The sequence below is a fragment of the Procambarus clarkii genome, chromosome 14, assembly GCF_040958095.1.
Source record: "Procambarus clarkii isolate CNS0578487 chromosome 14, FALCON_Pclarkii_2.0, whole genome shotgun sequence".
In the NCBI taxonomy this organism is placed as follows: Eukaryota; Metazoa; Arthropoda; class Malacostraca; order Decapoda; family Cambaridae; genus Procambarus; species Procambarus clarkii.
The window spans coordinates 28,927,739-28,948,239 of NC_091163.1; the positions used below are offsets into that span (position 1 = coordinate 28,927,739).

At 39.0% G+C, this 20,501-nt stretch overlaps 1 protein-coding gene across 1 annotated transcript in view; it reads left to right on the forward strand.

The window, feature by feature from the left end:
• The first annotated feature begins 307 nt into the window (after positions 1-307).
• The window catches only part of LOC138364770 (eukaryotic translation initiation factor 5B-like), a 68,190-nt gene continuing 47,996 nt past the window's right edge, over positions 308-20,501 (forward strand). Inside the window, exons 1-2 of the mRNA XM_069324741.1 lie at positions 308-497; positions 7,547-7,904. Coding sequence (XP_069180842.1) covers positions 308-497; positions 7,547-7,904 — 548 coding nt within the window. The remainder of the gene's footprint in view (positions 498-7,546; positions 7,905-20,501) is intronic.

The following is a 20,501-nucleotide window of genomic DNA, read 5'->3' on the forward strand; positions in this document are numbered from 1 at the left end:
CTCTCTTACTCTCTCTCTTTATCTCTTTATCTCTTTATCTCTCTCTCTCTCTCTCTCTCTCTCTCTCTCTCTCTCTCTCTCTCTGTCTCTCTCTCTCTCTCTCTGTCTCTATCTCTGTCTCTGTCTCTCTCTCTCTCTCTCTCTCTCTCTCTCTCTCTCTCTCTCTCTCTCTCTCTCTCTCTCTCTCTCTCTCTCTCTCTCTCTCTCTCTCTCTCTCTCTTTCTCTCTCTCCCTCTCCCTCCCTCCCCCACCCCGCTCTGCCCTCCTGACAAATCCAATCACAGCACTACTAGGAACAGGGGCGAGCATGACAGCTAGAGGTAACAGGGGAACATGGAAAAGTCAAAGTGACGAAATGAAGGAAATGTTCGCCCAGTTTCTGGAGGACATCAAGAGTGAGATGCAAGAAATGATGCAGGATATGAAGAGCGAAATAAGCAACCTGAAAAGAGAGCTGACAGCAGCAAAGGAGGAGATTAGAGCACTCAAAGAGAAAAGTATCGATGCTGAGACTTAGAAAATCATCCAGGGAGAAGGTGGTAATAGTATTTTGGAAGAGAATGTCACAATAAAAGCAAAATTGCAGAAATGCTAAAAATAATTAATTCTGAAGTAATGTCTGCAATGATGGAGGAAGCCATGAAGGAAGCATCAGAAGATTCCATGGGCATGGAATAGGGCATGTATGGAAGCAAAGAAACTGAACAAACAGGCGTGGAGGAACTTCCGGAATAACAGAACACCAGAAAGCAGAGAGAGATACCATAGAACCAGGAATGAGTATGTCAGGGTGAGAAGAGAAACAGAGAAAAGTTAAGAAAATTACATAGCAAACAAAGCCAAGACCGAACCAAAGCTACTCCACAGTCACATCAGAAGGAAAACAACAGTGAAAGAACAGGTTTTGAAATATAGAACAGGCGAGGACAGGTATACAGAGAATGACAAAGATGTGTGTGAAGAACTCAACAAGAGGTTCCAGGTCTTCACAATAGAACAAGGTGAGGTTACTGTGCTAGGAGAAAGGGAGGTAAACCAGGTGGTCTTGGAAGAGTTCGAAATTACGAGAGTAGGTCAAGAGACACCTGTTGGATCTGGATGTTAGAAAGGCTGTTGGTCCAGATGGGATCTCACCATGGGTACTGAAAGAGTGTGCAGAGGCACTTTGCTTGCCACTCTCCATAGTGTATAGTAAGTCACTGGAGACAGGAGACCTACCAGAAATATGGAAGACGGCGAATGTGGTCCCAATATTCAAAAAGGGCGACAGGCAAGAGGTACTGAACTACAGGCCAGTGTCCTTGACTTGTATACCATACAAGGTGATGGAGAAGATTGTGAGAAAAAACCTGGTAACACATCTGGAGAGAAGGGACTTCGTGACAATCGCCAACATGGATTCAGGGAGGGTCAATCTTGCCTAACTGGCTTAATAGAATTCTACGACCAGGTGACAAAGATTAAGCAAGAAAGAGAAGGCTGGGCGGACTGCATTTTCTTGGATTGTCGGAAAGCCTTTGACACAGTACCGCATAAGAGGCTGGTACATAAGCTGGAGAGACAGGTAGGTGTAGCTGGTAAGGTGCTCCAGTGGGTAAAGGAGAACATAGGCAATAGGAAGCAGAGAGTTGGAAGCTGCTAATGTAGTACCAATATACAAAAAGGAAATATATTACATAGAAACATTACAAAGAAATACATTACATAGAAATATTACAAAGAAACGTAAGAAAAACACTAGGAACATACCTATTTTAAATGTGTTTGGTTGTCGACAGTTCGATCCCAACAAGAACCAGTGCCTGTTGATCTTTTATATGAAGCATAAATGAAATCTATTAATATATAATAAATGAATTGTAGTTACTGTAAATTATAGAGCCAAATCCCTCTACAGACTTTGGGGGGTTTAAATCAAATATTCATAAATATAATTAATATGCAAGAACTTGATATTGAGAAATCAATGACCAATACTACGAAAACTATAGAGACAGCTTAGCTGTTGGCAGAAATATAATAAATAAAATATGTGCTCCGTAAACTCGTAAACTCGTAGCCCTGAAACGTGTTTCATCAGGCTACTCTGGGAACACGCGAGCATTGTGAAAGTTATCACCTCGCTGCGTTTGTACTCTAGCTGAAAGACGTTTCATATGTAAAATCTATTGGAGAATATATAATTCCTCAAGCATTCATAGGAATTAATGTGAGTAGCAAAGGGGAATGAGACTTAAAGGTTTCTTATATGGGGCTCGCGTCATAACGACACATCGTCCATCTAAAATATTTAATGTAACTACAAAAAACAATATAGGACCAAACTAATGTGCAGAGCACAGTGTCTGTGAAATAATGAGGCTGTAGCGTCCTGATGACGTCCGTAGATGTACGGATGGTTCTCTATTTAGACGATTGAACGAGCAGCTTCCAGACACTCTCCCCAAATAGTGTTGCTTGCCAGTCTCTCCTCCCTCTCCGGTAGCTCGCGCTTAGTATTTTTTATGATTTAATGCCCCGAGTTGATGGAACTAACTTTTATCAAAATTACAGAGAATTATTTTGTCTTATTTAATAATACATAAATTCTCATTTCTTAATAATTAAATGAACGCTGTTCAATATGAGAGTGCTGGATAGAAATTGTCACCTGTGAATGCGCTGGAGTAACAATTCATAACTGGATGAATTATTACCAGCTAATTAACAATATTGTTAACTCGAATATAAACATATTATCAGCTTTAATTCACTGAGTATATTCGTGACAATAGAATTATTAAGTAATATTTCACAGTAAAGAATGTAAAATAAGAAGCACTTAATACAATTCTCGTGAATGTAAATATTTTCCCCTTAGTAGTGTGAGCTGATGTAACATTTGACTAGAATTTCTGGGAAATGAGACGATATTACGTCACAATAAATTAAACTCAATATTACTAAACTGTTAGTAAATTATATTAAACAGTACAAGAATAGTTTCTTAAGGTACTGAATATTAGTAATAAAGTGTTGGAAATATCCAACAAGGGTGAGGGGGATGAGGTCCTGTCTCCCTTGGGTTGTCGTTCCAGTGAGTGTAAATGTGTCGTATCAGCCCAGTGATGCTGAGGCCCTTAGTGCTAGCTCTCACCTCCTGCCGCTGATGTAAGACAGAAATTTGCACTCATGAATACATTATAGTCTTTCGGGAAATTCTTTGCAAACTCGCAAATATGTTGGTAATCGTTCAGCATTAAAAAATATAAACTTTAATGATAATCTATATTTCGCATTTGCCTGAGTCATAATACATACCATAGCACCTGTCTAATCACCAGGCGTACGCAATTAAAGCTCACTGGGTCAGAAATATCGACATTATATGAGGGGGAGGGATGGGGGTTTTACTCTGACAGGTCACTATTGGTTTCTCTCCTCGTCGAGGCCACTAGAGTGAGATTGTGGCTCCTCGGGTAACTTCAGGTCGATATGAAAACTCGGTGATTAACGAGAGCAGTTCTTATATATAAAGCTCTCTCAGATTTTCAAATGTTCAAGTCACCTAAAGTTATCTTGCTGTGTATAAGATAGCTCTTGCATTGGTGATTCTCTATCACTGGTTGATTGTTAGTGATTGTGTTAAAGTACCGTTGCTTATCATTGCTTAGCTGTCATGTATATGGAACTCGTTAGATCAACACATTCATCAAATCAATGTCAACTGACCATATGAAGGTTCTGCTACACAGTTGGCTCCTGACTCGTCCTGTGCCTTATATGATAGATACTTAGCATTGACGTTCATACATTCTAATAGATAAAGATACTAATCCCCACAAATATATGTCGACTCCCTAGAGACAGACTTCAGATGAACTTGCAGTTGCACTATGAATATCAATGACATTCCTAATGAACCTCAGCCTTAGTGAGAGAGAGAGGGGGGTGGGGGACAGGAAGGGAATAGAGAGGGAGGAAGGAGCTAGACCCGGGTACCGCCGGGGGTCCACCCATTTAGTATTTTATATATAATTCCCCCACCTTCTTACACACACCCAAAGTTCATATCTTGTCCCATGGGATCTAATCTTTACTATTCAACCACCAACTTGTATCGGGTTCCTGAGGACGTCTCCACGGCTGACTGTGATGGATGTCACCCGCCCAATCCCCTACCCCCCCCCCCCCCCCCCACGGGCACGCACGCACACACACACACCTGCTGCCGTCCGTGTCGTCGACATTTTGAAACTCAAGTCATATATGTTAAATGCTTCCTGGGGTCGAGGGAATAGCATAATCTACCGTGTTATTTTCCCAGTGGTGGCAGCTTTAACCAAATCTCCTGTGTTATCTGCCGGTGGCCACCACATTAGTTCAATCTTATGCATTAATTTGGTTTCCGTGTTATCGATCTCCCGTGCTACGAGTTCAGACATACATGGGAAAGATAACACGTTCAAGGGCAGTTCACCAGTGGTAGATTCGTCTCGACTTAGAGGAGTGTGGCTCACTGACTGTACTGTGTACTGTGGCTGACTGACTGTGCATGCAATCGTGTGTAGATAGACTAGAGGACTTCAGTATCAGTCGTCAGTTAAGATTTTGTTGACGTCCTTTGGTGTCCGGTTTTCTTGGTGCCTGGGATTTCAGAAGGACTCGTCAGTGAGGCCAAGTTAGTGTGCGTTTTACCGGGATTTTAGCCCTCACAGGTCGATGTTTTAAGCCTTAAGAATCTAATCCTTATCAGACATCTCAAGAGTTCTTCAAGTTAGGATGACAAGACGGCCACCAGTGGAAGTGGAACTAACTTCTCGGTAGAAGTTTGTCAACCATGAGGAGGAGGGAAATGACCTGTCCAACCACACACACACCTCCCCCCCTTACCCGTCCCCGCCTCCCCCTTTGGCTCTCTTCCCCTTCTCCACTCCCCCCAGGGCTCTTCCCCCTTTCCCTAGGCTCCTCCTCTTTCCCCTGGGCTCTCCCCTTTGAATCTGCGCGACCCAGGAAGGGTTGCCACTACTCGGAGGCAGTAGCGTTGAAAGCATTTGGGCAACGAATGTCCTGTTTTATCTGTCGTAAGTGTAATGTGTTGGCATTTCCATCTCGATGATGGTCATTTCAGACTTATTTAAGTGGTTTCAATTTAATCCTTCTTGAGGAAGCATTATAAATAACAATTATGTCAAATGTATATAAGGTTGTAGAGATATAATTGCTGTTGTGGGGAAGCTGTTGTTATCCACTTTTGTGAGTGTTTTTTTTTTAGAAATAGTAATAATGTTTAATAATTAATAATTAATTTTAATAAGAAGATGTTCAAGGTTTAGATTTTGGAAAGACCTGGCTAAATACTGGTTCGGTAACAGGTTCTTAATTTGTGGAACAAATTACCGCATAACGTGGTGGAGGTGAGGCACCTTGATTGTTTCAAACGTGGGTTGGACATGTACATGATTGGGATTGGGTTGTTATAAATAGAGGCTGACTCGTATGGGCAAATAGGCCTTCTACAGTTACATTTATTTTTATGTTCTTAGGTTACCGGGAGTAAAGAGCACGTAATTTCTGTAAGTGTGTCATCTCTTGGGGATTGTTGAAGGTAGACGGAACTTTATCTGTAGCCAAGTGTCTAGATTATATATTCATAATCACACAGTCAAAGTGGTCTACACTGTTGCCTTTGAGGAAGTAGTGAAACCTCACAGTTTGCCTGCAGTTTGCCTTGCAATTGTTTGTCGACATTTGGGGTGATTGGGCAACGTCGAAGGTTAGCGAATTTAACATTTTGATGGCACATTGTTCATTGGCATTTTATAGGTAATTGGTAATTGCTGTTGATGTTACCTGTGATATTTCAGCATGAATAAGTAATGATTTCTAGACGTTATCATATACTGAATAATCATGTAGTCATATTATTTTTACGAATATTTCTTTTGTCACCAAAATTTACATAGAATATACCAGTTCATTTCAATCTCTTGATTGAGATTCTGTAACGTCCTGAACGAAATGGGATTTCTGTCATTATTTTGGCATTTGATGAACGGCTTCGTGCAGTGTGTGTTAGTAAGGCAATGCCTCTCCGGGGTCCTAACATACATACGGGCTGCCTGCCACAATGTTGTCCTGGTAGAAATTAGGGACAATCTACTTTATATCCGTGCACTAAGTGTAAATACAGTTAGAACATAAGAAAGAAGGTAACTGAAGAAGGCCTATTTGCCCGTACGAGGCAGCTCATTTCACAATTAATGTGCAGCAACAGTTGCGCTCCGATGAAGAGTAACCTTTAAGATTATATCACCTGGAGGCTGTCCTCTCACTATTACTGTCCAACACGACACCGGCCAGAGGTGTTTCTCTGAGCTGGACACAATGTTCATTCCATTATATGCTGTGTAAACAAAAATAGTTTCCGAGGAAATTTACTTTAATCATTACCACCTAAAGTGTTAACAAACAGAGGAAACAGAGCTAAACCGAACTGAAGGGAAGGAAACTATCAAGGGAAAGCGCCAAGCCAATCTGACTATATTGCACTTGGAAGGAATCAGGAGAAGGATTAAATAGTTTCCGCCCGCTGGAAACTACTTAGTGGGTTGGAACAATCAGTTCCGTGAGTCAAATAGACAAACAGAAACATGTAGGTCGTCATCAAGACTGTCAAGGGGAATATAATCAAATACTTTCATGTTTTCATTAAAACAAATAGCTCAATTAATAATCAAAGGAATATAAAGAAGCTCTTAAGGTCTTTGAGATGGAAACAACTATTATAGATGGCTATGTACTACAAGGACTGGTGGCAACGGCCTTGCATCATGCGTCTTGCAGGCTCGGTGTTCGATCCCCGAGGTCAATTGTTCCTTTGCTCTGTGCTCATGTCTCAGCTCCATGTCCTCATATTTCTTCCAAGAACTGTGTTCATTGACCTAACACTTTCTCTTAATAATTACCGTATCTTAAATGCCAATTGTCTTGCTTTACTTTGCTAATGGTAAAGGAGTGTGTTTAGAGGCTCTCAGTGCAATTAGCTTGTTTGGGTGAGTTTTGAGCGTCTCAAGAATAATCAGTTTACGTGATGGATGATAATTTTGAAATTGCATGATTTATGAGGCAGTTTCACCTATAGTTTACAGAGGTGATGTGTTGCTATGTGAGTCTTCAGTCTAGACCAAAATGTGAATTATATAATGTATTAGAATCAATATGGTTTATAAAATATAATTTCCTTATTATCGATATTATTATCAATTTCCTCTATCGACCGAGCTACTCAATAGCTCGGTCGATAGAGCTTTGGCCTCACACGCGTGGGGTCCACGGTTAGAGTCTCATACAGCCCAGGTGAATGGAATCCATATGGTGGAGCTCAAGACTTATCAACTTTTGGATGGGAGTATTACGACCACCACAATAGCTTTCAACACCAAGTTTGGTGTTAAGTTTAAGGAGGGGAGTATAAAGTCCACATCATTAACTTCCTGACCAACCACCAAGTTTGCTGTGATCTCAAGCGCTACCAACCAGAAGAGGGCCAAATTCGGCCATCCAGGAGAAGGCCAAGTTCAGCCAACCAGAAGGCCAAGTTCAGCCAACCAGAAGGCCAAGTTCAGCCAACAAGAAGGCCAAGTTCAGCCAACTAGGAGAAGGCCAAGTTCAGCCAACCAGGAGAAGGCCAAGTTCAGCCAACCAGGAGAAGGCCAAGTTCAGCCAACTAGGAGAAGGCCAAGTTCAGCCAACCAGGAGAAGGCCAAGTTCAGCCAACCAGGAGAAGGCCAAGTTCAGCCAACCAGGAGAAGGCCAAGTTCAGCCAACCAGGAGAAGGCCAAGTTCAGCCAACCAGGAGAAGGCCAAGTTCAGCCAACTAGGAGAAGGCCAAGTTCAGCCAACCAGGAGAAGGAGAAGTTCGGGTGAGTTATCTTTGGGCATGGGAGTGCTGAGTAATCACTACCTTGCTTACTGTCTAGATCCGGAATTAATACAATTTGATTACCATCCTCTCCCATGTACCAGGTTTTTGCTTCCACAGTGTTGAAGAGTAGTTTGTCTTAAACATTCAATTGCTTGAGGTAGTTAGCCACTTTTCACATGTGATGTTGTGGACCTTTAAGGCCAGGAAGCTGCTTTTAGCATAATCTTAACTCGATCTTCTCGTCACTCGCAATAGGGGTAAAGTTTCATCAATACCGTCTTTCAAGACTGTTTCCTTCGTTTTCTGAGGTGTTAAATATTGTAAAAGAAGGGATAGAAGAGCTATTTCGTCACTGAGCTCCAGCTGGGAGCAGGTTGACGAGGAACTTAGTATAACAAGGTTCTACTCAACAATAAATGCTCTAACAGGAAATATCGACTAACAAATGCAAGCAGAGAACCTATGCAGTATACAATTAATAATTTGTCTGCAGGAAAATTGCAGCACAGTTAATTATACTGGTCGGAGCAGAATACATCCCATGTTTGCACAGTTTGCTGTATAATCCCTCGTTGCCAGTGTAGGACAGAGTTTTCGAAAAGGAACAGTTTTAATTTCCAGAATATTTGGTCCCTTGTTAGTTAATACATGTTTCGTAAGTGTCTATTACCATTATTTTACTTGGGATTACTGCCTGAGGAAATATTAATAAAACACGTTTGCAAGTTGTACATGAGTTTATAACATGTACATGTGTGTGTGTATGTGTATATATATATATATATATGGTATAGGTTCGAGTCACTTCTGGGGTGTGAGTTTTCAGTAGCATATAGTCCTGGGGACCATTCAGGCTTGTTCGCATTTGTGTTCCTCACGTGTGCCCCAAAGAATGAGGTGATTTGATAAAACGCTATGCCCTAGATTACCATCCAAGTGCCGGTGGGGAAGTGGTTCAAATAGCTTCGGCTATCACTTCCTTATGTCCGGTTGTGTTGGTCAAGCGGAATAAGGCGTCCTGTAGATATATATCTACAGGACGTCATATATATATATATATATATATATATATATATATATATATATATATATATATATATATGCGAACAAGCCTGAATGGTCCCCAGGACAATATGCAACTGAAAACTCACACCCCAGAAGTGACTCGAACCCATACTCCCAGGAGCAACGCAACTGGTATGTACAAGACGCCTTAATCCACTTGACCATCACGACCGGACATAATGAGGTGATAGCCTAAGCTATTTGAACCACCCCACCGCCGGCACTCGGATAGTAATCTTGGGCATAGCATTTTACCAAATCACCTCATTCTTTGCGGCACACGTGAGGAACACAAATGCGAACAAGCCTGAATGGTCCCCAGGACAATATGCAACTGAAAACTCACATCCCAGAAGTGACTCGAACCCATACTCCCAGGAGCGACGCAACTGGAATGTACAAGACGCCTTAATCCACTTGACCATCACGACCGGACATAATGAGGTGATAGCCTAAGCTATTTGAACCACCCCACCGCCGGCACTCGGATAGTAATCTTGGGCATAGCATTTTACCAAATCACCTCATTCTTTGGGGCACACGTGAGGAACACAAATGCGAACAAGCCTGAATGGTCCCCAGGGCAATATGCAACTGAAAACTCACACCCCAGAAGTGACTCGAACCCATACTCCCAGGAGCGAAGCAACTGGTATGTACAAGACGCCTTAATCCACTTGACCATCACGACCGGACATAATGAGGTGATAGCCTAAGCTATTTGAACCACCCCACCGCCGGCACTCGGATAGTAATCTTGGGCATAGCATTTTACCAAATCACCTCATTCTTTAGGGCACACGTGAGGAACACAAATGCGAACAAGCCTGAATGGTCCCCAGGACAATATGCAACTGAAAACTCACACCCCAGAAGTGACTCGAACCCATACTCCCAGGAGCAACGCAACTGGTATGTACAAGACGCCTTAATCCACTTGACCATCACGACCGGACATAATGAGGTGATAGCCTAAGCTATTTGAACCACCCCACCGCCGGCACTCGGATAGTAATCTTGGGCATAGCATTTTACCAAATCACCTCATTCTTTGGGGCACACGTGAGGAACACAAATGCGAACAAGCCTGAATGGTCCCCAGGACAATATGCAACTGAAAACTCACACCCCAGAAGTGACTCGAACCCATACTCCCAGGAGCAACGCAACTGGTATGTACAAGACGCCTTAATCCACTTGACCATCACGACCGGACATAATGAGGTGATAGCCTAAGCTATTTGAACCACCCCACCGCCGGCACTCAGAGAGTAATCTTGGGCATAGCATGCCCAAGATTATATATATATATATAATATATGTTTCATTGAATATGACCGCATATTCTGTATTTATTATTTTCTAGTTTAGGGCTTCTATCCCTCTAACTATTTTCTTAGCATCAGGGCTTAATTGAAATAGGAGTTCTCCAAAACTCATTTTCGTACTTTTAAGGTGAAGAAAAGAAGTGATTTACTATAGAGTGTATTAAACTTATTTGTATAATTTGCACGACGTTTCGAACCTCCATGGTTCATTCTCAAGTGAACAGATCTTACAATACTAGTTGATTTTATACCCGCATTAGGTCAGGTGATAATACAATGAAGGTGAAAAACACGGGGGGATACATAAGGGATAAACATAGGGGCTGCAGAAGGCTTATTGGCCCATTCGAGGCATCTCCTATCTAAACACAAAGATTAATCCAGTGTAATTGGCCTGTTATGTTGGACATTGTCTTCTGTGTTGGCATCGATATGTTCTTGTCTTGTCCTTACTCTCATGGTGGGTAGAGTAAATAGTTCCGTTATTTGGGTGTTCATGGTAGGTCGCTCTATTCTTATGTGAATTGCCTCAAGAATTTGTAATCTTCTTGAATCTTGGGTTTTGTCTATTATGCAAGTATTCTTGTTCAACATTTCTCTTGTTAGAGTAATGTCATGGGCTTGTCTCATGTGATTCCTAGGGGCACCAGATTGAAGATGGCATGTCAAACGCCTCGTCAGCTTGGTCGACGTCATACCTATGTACTTACATTGAAGGTTACATCCTTCGTGGGGGCAAGTGTACATGTATACAACGCTTGACTGCTGTAGAGGGTTCTCCGTCGGCTTCGGGCTGTTTTTGATAAGGAGTTCGGAAGTCTTCTTGGTTTTGTAGAATATTATCAGGTTTATGTTTTGGTTAGGAGTAGTGCTTTTTACTCCTTTACGAATTATTTCTTTCATTATTCTTTCCTCTTTTATATGTTCACTGTGCATGGTTGATTTGTAATATAATTTTATTGGGGGTGTTCTGGTTTCTGTTCTAGGTCCTGAATTATACCAATGGTCCAAGTGTCTTCTTATAGCAGCGTTTATTTCCGCGTTGCTATATCCGTTGTTCACCAATACCTGAGTTACTCTTTCAAACTCTCTACTCACGTTGCTCCATTCAGAGCAGTGGGTAAGCGCTCGACGAATATAAGCATTGAGAACACTGGCTTTGTATCTTTGGGGGCACTCACTTCTACCGTTCCGTGATTTGGGTGTTCATGGTAGGTCGCTCTATTCTTATGTGAATTGCCTCAAGAATTTGTAATCTTCTTGAATCTTGGGTTTTATCTATTATGCAAGTATTCTTGTTCAACATTTCTCTTGTTAGAGTAATGTCATGGGCTTGTCTCATGTGATTCCTAGGGGCACCAGATTGAAGATGGCATGTCAAACGCCTCGTCAGCTTGGTCGACGTCATACCTATGTACTTACATTGAAGGTTACATCCTTCGTGGGGGCAAGTGTACATGTATACAACGCTTGACTGCCGTAGAGGGTTCTCCGTCGGCTTCGGGCTGTTTTTGATAAGGAGTTCGGAAGTCTTCTTGGTTTTGTAGAATATTATCAGGTTTATGTTTTGGTTAGGAGTAGTGCTTTTTACTCCTTTACGAATTATTTCTTTCATTATTCTTTCCTCTTTTATATGTTCACTGTGCATGGTTGATTTGTAATATAATTTTATTGGGGGTGTTGTGGTTTCTGTTCTAGGTTCTGAATTATACCAACGGTCCAAGTGTCTTCTTATAGCAGCGTTTATTTCCGCGTTGCTATATCCGTTGTTCACCAATACCTGAGTTACTCTTTCAAACTCTCTACTCACGTTGCTCCATTCAGAGCAGTGGGTAAGCGCTCGACGAATATAAGCATTGAGAACACTGGCTTTGTATCTTTGGGGGCACTCACTTCTACCGTTCAGGCATAATCCTATGTTGGTGGGCTTGGTATATACGTTGGTGCTTAAAGAGGTTCCTGTTTTTGTTATTAGTACATCCAAGAACGGCAGACTGTTATTTTCACTATTTTCATGTGTAAATCGGAGTACTGACTCTCTCTCTAGGTGTCTTTTTAGGTCAATTAGTTCATCTGAGTCTTTTACTATTACGAATATGTCATCTACATAACGGCAGTATACAGTTGGTTTTTGTCTGCTACTGAAGACCCTATCTTCGATGGTTCCCATATAAAAATTAGCTAATAAAACTCCTAAGGGGGAGCCCATTGCTACTCCGTCTATTTGTAAATACTTGTCTCCTTGTGGACTGATGAAAGGGACTTCCTTTGTACATGCTTCGAGAAGACTTTTCAAGTGTGGCTCAGGTATGTCTAATTTGGGGGTGCTCTCGTCTCTGTATATTCTGTCCAGTATCATTCCTATGGTTGTGTCGACTGGGACGTTGGTAAAAAGGGATTCAACGTCCAGGGAAGCGATGATTCCATCGGGCTGGGTAGATTTGATCAATTCTAGGAAATCTGCTGATGATTGTAGACTAAACTTACTTGGAGTGTATGGAGTTAGGAGTTCATTGAGTTTCTTTGCCAGGTGATAAGTTGGGGTTGGTATTTGGCTGATTATAGGGCGTAGTGGGTTACCTGGTTTATGCGTCTTAACATTGCCGTAGGCATATCCTAAGCCATAGTCGCCTTGAAGTTTATTGAAATGCACATTACCTTTCTTTGCGTTGATTGCTGTAATTGTTTTGTTTACTATCCGCTTAAGGTCTTCTACGGGGTTCCTCGTGATTCGTTGAAATTTGGAGTCGTCACTTAGGATGTCGCTAATTTTGTTCATGTATTCATGGGTAGGAATCAATACAAATGCTAATTGACCTAAAAAGACACCTAGAGAGAGAGTCAGTACTCCGATTTACACATGAAAATAGTGAAAATAACAGTCTGCCATTCTTGGATGTACTAATAACAAAAACAGGAACCTCTTTAAGCACCAACGTATATACCAAGCCCATCAACATAGGATTATGCCTGAACGGTAGAAGTGAGTGCCCCCAAAGATACAAAGCCAGTGTTCTCAATGCTTATATTCGTCGAGCGCTTACCCACTGCTCTGAATGGAGCAACGTGAGTAGAGAGTTTGAAAGAGTAACTCAGGTATTGGTGAACAACGGATATAGCAACGCGGAAATAAACGCTGCTATAAGAAGACACTTGGACCGTTGGTATAATTCAGAACCTAGAACAGAAACCACAACACCCCCAATAAAATTATATTACAAATCAACCATGCACAGTGAACATATAAAAGAGGAAAGAATAATGAAAGAAATAATTCGTAAAGGAGTAAAAAGCACTACTCCTAACCAAAACATAAACCTGATAATATTCTACAAAACCAAGAAGACTTCCGAACTCCTTATCAAAAACAGCCCGAAGCCGACGGAGAACCCTCTACAGCAGTCAAGCGTTGTATACATGTACACTTGCCCCCACGAAGGATGTAACCTTCAATGTAAGTACATAGGTATGACGTCGACCAAGCTGACGAGGCGTTTGACATGCCATCTTCAATCTGGTGCCCCTAGGAATCACATGAGACAAGCCCATGACATTACTCTAACAAGAGAAATGTTGAACAAGAATACTTGCATAATAGACAAAACCCAAGATTCAAGAAGATTACAAATTCTTGAGGCAATTCACATAAGAATAGAGCGACCTACCATGAATACCCAAATCACGGAACTATTTACTCTACCCACCATGAGAGTAAGGACAAGACAAGAACATATCGATGCCAACACAGAAGACAATGTCCAACATAACAGGCCAATTACACTGGATTAATCTTTGTGTTTAGATAGGAGATGCCTCGTATGGGCCAATAAGCCTTCTGCAGCCCCTATGTTTATCCCTTATGTATCCCCCCGTGTTTTTCACCTTCATTGTATTATCACCTGACCTAATGCGGGTATAAAATCAACTAGTATTGTAAGATCTGTTCACTTGAGAATGAACCATGGAGGTTCGAAACGTCGTGCAAATTATACAAATAAGTTTAATACACTCTATAGTAAATCACTTCTTTTCTTCACCTTAAAAGTACGAAAATGAGTTTTGGAGAACTCCTATTTCAATTAAGCCCTGATGCTAAGAAAATAGTTAGAGGGATAGAAGCCCTAAACCAGAAAATAATAAATACAGAATATGCGGTCATATTCAATGAAACATGTTTGAAAGAAAACCTGCTGCCAGTATACACCAATATATAATATATATATATATATATATATATATATATATATATATATATATATATATATATATATATATATATATATATATATATATATATGTCGTACCTAGTAGCCAGAACGCACTTCTCAGCCTACTATACAAGGCCCGATATGCCTAATAAGCCAAGTTTTCTTGAATTAATTGTTTTTCGACTACCTAACCTACCTAACCTAACCTAACCTAACTTTTTCGGCTACCTAACCTAACCTAACCTATAAAGATAGGTTAGGTTAGGTTAGGTAGGGTTGGTTAGGTTCGGTCATATATCTAGGTTAATTTTACCTCCAATAAAACAATTTGACCTCATACATAATGAAATGGGTAGCTTTATCATTTCATAAGAAAAAAATTAGAGAAAATATATTAATTCAGGAAAACTTGGCTTATTAGGCAAATCGGGCCATGCATAGTAGGCTGAGAAGTGAGTTCTGGCTACTAGGTACGACATATATATATATATATATATATATATATATATATATATATATATATATATATATATATATATATATATATATATATATATATATATATCTATATATATATATATATGTCGTACCTAGTAGCCAGAACGCACTTCTCAGCCTACAATGCAAGGCCCAATTTGCCTAATAAGCCAAGTTTTCAAGAATTAATTGTTTTTCGACTACCTAACCTACCTAACCTAACTTTTTCGGCTACTTAACCTAACCTAACCTATAAAGATAGGTTAGGTAGGGTTAGTTAGGTTCGGTCATATATCTACGTTAATTTTAACTCCAGTAAACAAAAATTAACCTCATACATAATGAAATGGGTAACTTTATCATTTCATAAGAAAAAAAAATTGAGAAAATATTTTAATTCATGAAAACTTGGCTTATTAGTCAAATCGGGCCTTGCATAGTAGGCCGAGAAGTGCATTCTGGCTACTAGGTACGACATATATATATATGTCATACCTAGTAGCCAGAACGCACTTCTCAGCCTACTATGCAAGGCCCGATTTGCCTAATAAGCCAAGTTTTCATGAATTAATGTTTTTTCGACTACCTAACCTACCTAACCTAACCTAACCTAACTTTTTCGGCTACCTAACCGAACCTAACCTATAGAAATAGGTTAGGTTAGGTTAGGTAGGGTTGGTTAGGTTCGGTCATATATCTACGTTAATTCTAATTCCAATAAAAAAAATTGACCTCATACATAATGAAATGGGTAGCTTTATCATTTCATGAGAAAAAAATGAGAGAAAATATATTAATTCAGGAAAACTTGGTTTATTAGGCAAATCGGGCCTTGCATATTAGGCTGAGAAGTGCGTTCTGGCTACTAGGTACGACATATATATATATATATATATATATATATATATATATATATATATATATATATATATATATATATATATATATATATATATATATATATATTGGTGTATACTGGCAGCAGGTTTTCTTTCAAACATGTTTCATTGAATATGACCGCATATTCTGTATTTATTATTTTCTGGTTTAGGGCTTCTATCCCTCTAACTATTTTCTTAGCATCAGGGCTTAATTGAAATAGGAGTTCTCCAAAACTCATTTTCGTACTTTTAAGGTGAAGAAAAGAAGTGATTTACTATAGAGTGTATTACACTTATTTGTATAATAATAAATACAGAATATGCGGTCAAATTCAATGAAACATATATATATATATATATATATATATATATATATATATATATATATATATATATATATATATATATATATATATATATATATATGTCGTACCTAGTAGCCAGAACGCACTTTTCTGCCTACTATGCAAGGCCCGATTTGCCTAATAAGCCAAGTTTTCCTGAATTAATATATTTTCTCTAATTTTTTTCTTATGAAATGATAAAGCTACCCATTTCATTATGTATGAGGTCAATTTGTTTTTATTGGAGTTAAAATTAACGTAGATATACGACCGAACCTAACCAACCCTACCTAACCTAACCTAACCTATCTTTATAGGTTAGGTTAGGTTAGGTAGCCAAAAACGTTAGGTTAGGTTAGGTAGGTTAGGTAGCCGAAAAGCAATTAATTCATGAAAACTTGGCTTACTAGGCAAATCGAGCCTTGCATAGTAGGCTGAGAAGAGCGTTCTGGCTACTAGGTACAATATATATATATATATATATATATATATATATATATATATATATATATATATATATATATATATATGTGTGTGTGTGTATATCACGAAAATAAACACGTGATTAAGAATGTGACAATGTCAGACCACGGAGGAAAAATGAAACAGGAAATTTCCTTAAGTACTTTCGTATATTAAATACATCTTCAGAAGGTCATTTTACAGATCGAGTGATGGGTATAAATAGGCAGGAAGGAGTGGTGAAGTAAGGTGAGGTACAATACTTGGACAACGCAGACGGCACATTGGCCCATCAGATGCACCCAATTGGCACATCCGATGTAGCACAATGGCCCATCTGATACAGCAGACATACAAGCATAATATATAGGTAATTATAACATAAAGAAGTAAATATATACAATAAATTAGTGAGACAAATGTTTTTCAATGATTCTACTTAAATCGCCCTTTAGCTGATCTATTAGAAATGGATCTAAGTTATATAGACCACTGCTAATATTCAAATTACTTTCTTTGGTGATCTGTATCAAAGCAGATTCAATTATGTTTCTGTTATAGGTGCTTTTACAATTTGTTATTGAAGAAGCACTCTCCCAATCAATTTGGTGAGCTTTTTCTGACAAATGCACAAACAAAGCATTAGACAATTGGCCATGTTTTACAGAGTATTTATGTTGCGATATTCTACATTTTAAATCTTTAGATGTTTGCCCGACATAGAACTTATTACATTCCTTAAAAGGTATTTTATAAATGACGCAATTATCACTACGAGGGCTGTTCCTTACTAATAGCTTACCAACAGTGTTTTCGTAGCTAAACATTACATCTATAAAAAAAAGTTTCAAGGCCTTGACAATATTCTCAAACCCAGAGAAATATGGTAAACATAACACATTCTTTGGGCGAATCCTTTCACTGCATACATTATTATAATATGTACGACGAGCTTTGTTACGACAAACTTCCAAAAAATTCAGTGGGTAACAAAGCTTAAGACCAATCGAATCAATATTCTTAAATTCTTCATCTAAGAATTCTGGACTCACAACTCGAAGAGCTCTTAGATACATTGAAGAAAAAAATGACTTTTTTACATTGTATTTATGCCCTGAAAAATAATGAACATAAGATAAATTGTTCGTAGGTTTTCTGTAAACACTAAACTTTAATGAAGAGTTTTCCCTATGAATAAGCACATCTAAGAATGGCAAACATTTATCAATTTCAGTCTCCATAGTAAATTTTATGGAGGTGACTTGGTCATGCTTGAGGAAGTTGTTAAGTAAACATAAAGATCTTCTTAATCAATTTACTACTTCATCACCTTCATTACCATATCTATATGGTCTTGTCAAGACGCATAAGCCTAACAATCCCATGAGACCTATCATCAGTTCTGTGGGATCCATTTCTTACAAACTCTCCAAATGGCTTACCAAAATCTTGTCCCCTTTGTTAGGAACTATCTCCTCTTCTCATTTGACAAATTCTCTTGATTTAGTTAACAAATTGAATAGTGTTCCTGTCACTCCTGATGTAAAGTTAATCAGTTTTGACGTTTGTTCCTTGTTCACTAAGGTACCGGTCGATGATATTCTCGATTATCTTGCTCGTGAACTAATGAGCCATGACTTACCTCTTTCTGCTGATATTATTGTCAGTCTTGTTAAGTTGTGCATTAAAGAATGTAAATTTACCTTTAATAATGAGTATTATTTACAGACTTTTGGAATGGCAATGGGGAATCCTCTATCGCCATTGCTCTCAAACCTGTACATGGAATTCTTTGAAAAGAAATTCGTTTCAAAAATAACTCCTGGAATCATTCCTAAATGTTTGCCATTCTTAGATGTGCTTATTCATAGGGAAAACTCTTCATTAAAGTTTAGTGTTTACAGAAAACCTACGAACAATTTATCTTATGTTCATTATTTTTCAGGGCATAAATACAATGTAAAAAAGTCATTTTTTTCTTCAATGTATCTAAGAGCTCTTCGAGTTGTGAGTCCAGAATTCTTAGATGAAGAATTTAAGAATATTGATTCGATTGGTCTTAAGCTTTGTTACCCACTGAATTTTTTGGAAGTTTGTCGTAACAAAGCTCGTCGTACATATTATAATAATGTATGCAGTGAAAGGATTCGCCCAAAGAATGTGTTATGTTTACCATATTTCTCTGGGTTTGAGAATATTGTCAAGGCCTTGAAACTTTTTAATATTGATGTAATGTTGAAACTACGAAAACACTGTTGGTAAGCTATTAGTAAGGAACAGCCCTCGTAGTGATAATTGCGTCATTTATAAAATACCTTGTAAGGAATGTAATAAGTTCTATGTCGGGCAAACATCTAAAGATTTAAAATGTAGAATATCGCAACATAAATACTCTGTAAAACATGGCCAATTGTCTAATGCTTTGTTTGTGCATGTGTCAGAAAAAGCTCACCAAATTGATTGGGAGAGTGCTTCTTCAATAACAAATTGTAAAAGCACCTATAACAGAAACATAATTGAATCTGCTTTGATACAGATCACCAAAGAAAGTAATTTGAATATTAGCAGTGGTCTATATAACTTAGATCCATTTCTAATAGATCAGCTAAAGGGCGATTTAAGTAGAATCATTGAAAAACATTTGTCTCACTAATTTATTGTATATATTTACTTCTTTATGTTATAATTACCTATATATTATGCTTGTATGTCTGCTGTATCAGATAGGCCATTGTGCTACATCGCATGTGCCAATTGGGTGCATCTGATGGGCCAATGTGCCATCTGCGTTGTCCAAGTATTGTACCTCACCTTACTTCACCACTCCTTCCTGGCTATTTATACCCATCACTCGATCTGTAAAATGACCTTCTGAAGATGTATTTAATATACGAAAGTACTTAAGGAAATTTCCTGTTTCATTTTTCCTCCGTGGTCTGACATTGTCATATATATATATATATATATATATATATATATATATATATATATATATGAAGATTGATATATATATATATATATATATATATATATATATATATATATATATATATATATATATATATATATATATATATATATATATATATATAACTGAAAACTCACACCCCAGAAGTGACTCGAACCCATACTCCCAGAAGCAACGCAACTGGTATGTACAAGACGCCTTAATCCACTTGACCATCACGACCGGACATAATGAGGTGATAGCCTAAGCTATTTGAACCACCCCACCGCCGGCACTCGGATAGTAATCTTGGGCATAGCACTTTACCAAATCACCTCAAATCAAATCATTTTAATCAAATCACCTATGTCCGGTCATGATGGTCAAGTGGATTAAGGCGTCTTGTACATACCAGTTGCGTTGCTTCTGGAAGTATGGGTTCGAGTCACTTCTGGGGTGTGAGTTTTCAGTTGCATATTGTCCTGGGGACCATTCAGGCTTGTTCGCATTTGTGTTCCTCACGTGTGCCCCAAAGAATGAGGTGATTTGGTAAAATGCTATGCCCAAGATTACTATCCGAGTGCCGGCGGTGGGGTGGTTCAAATAGCTTAGGCTATCACCTCATTATGTCCGGTCGTGATGGTCAAGTGGATTAAGGCGTCTTGTACGTACCAGTTGCGTTGCTTCTGGGAGTATGGGTTCGAGTCACTTCTGGGGTGTGAGTTTTCAGTTGCATATTGTCCTGGGGACCATTCAGGCTTGTTCGCATTTGTGTTCCTCACGTGTGCCCCAAAGAATGAGGTGATTTGGTAAAATGCTATGCCCAAGATTACTATCCGAGTGCCGGCGGTGGGGTGGTTCAAATAGCTTAGGCTATCACCTC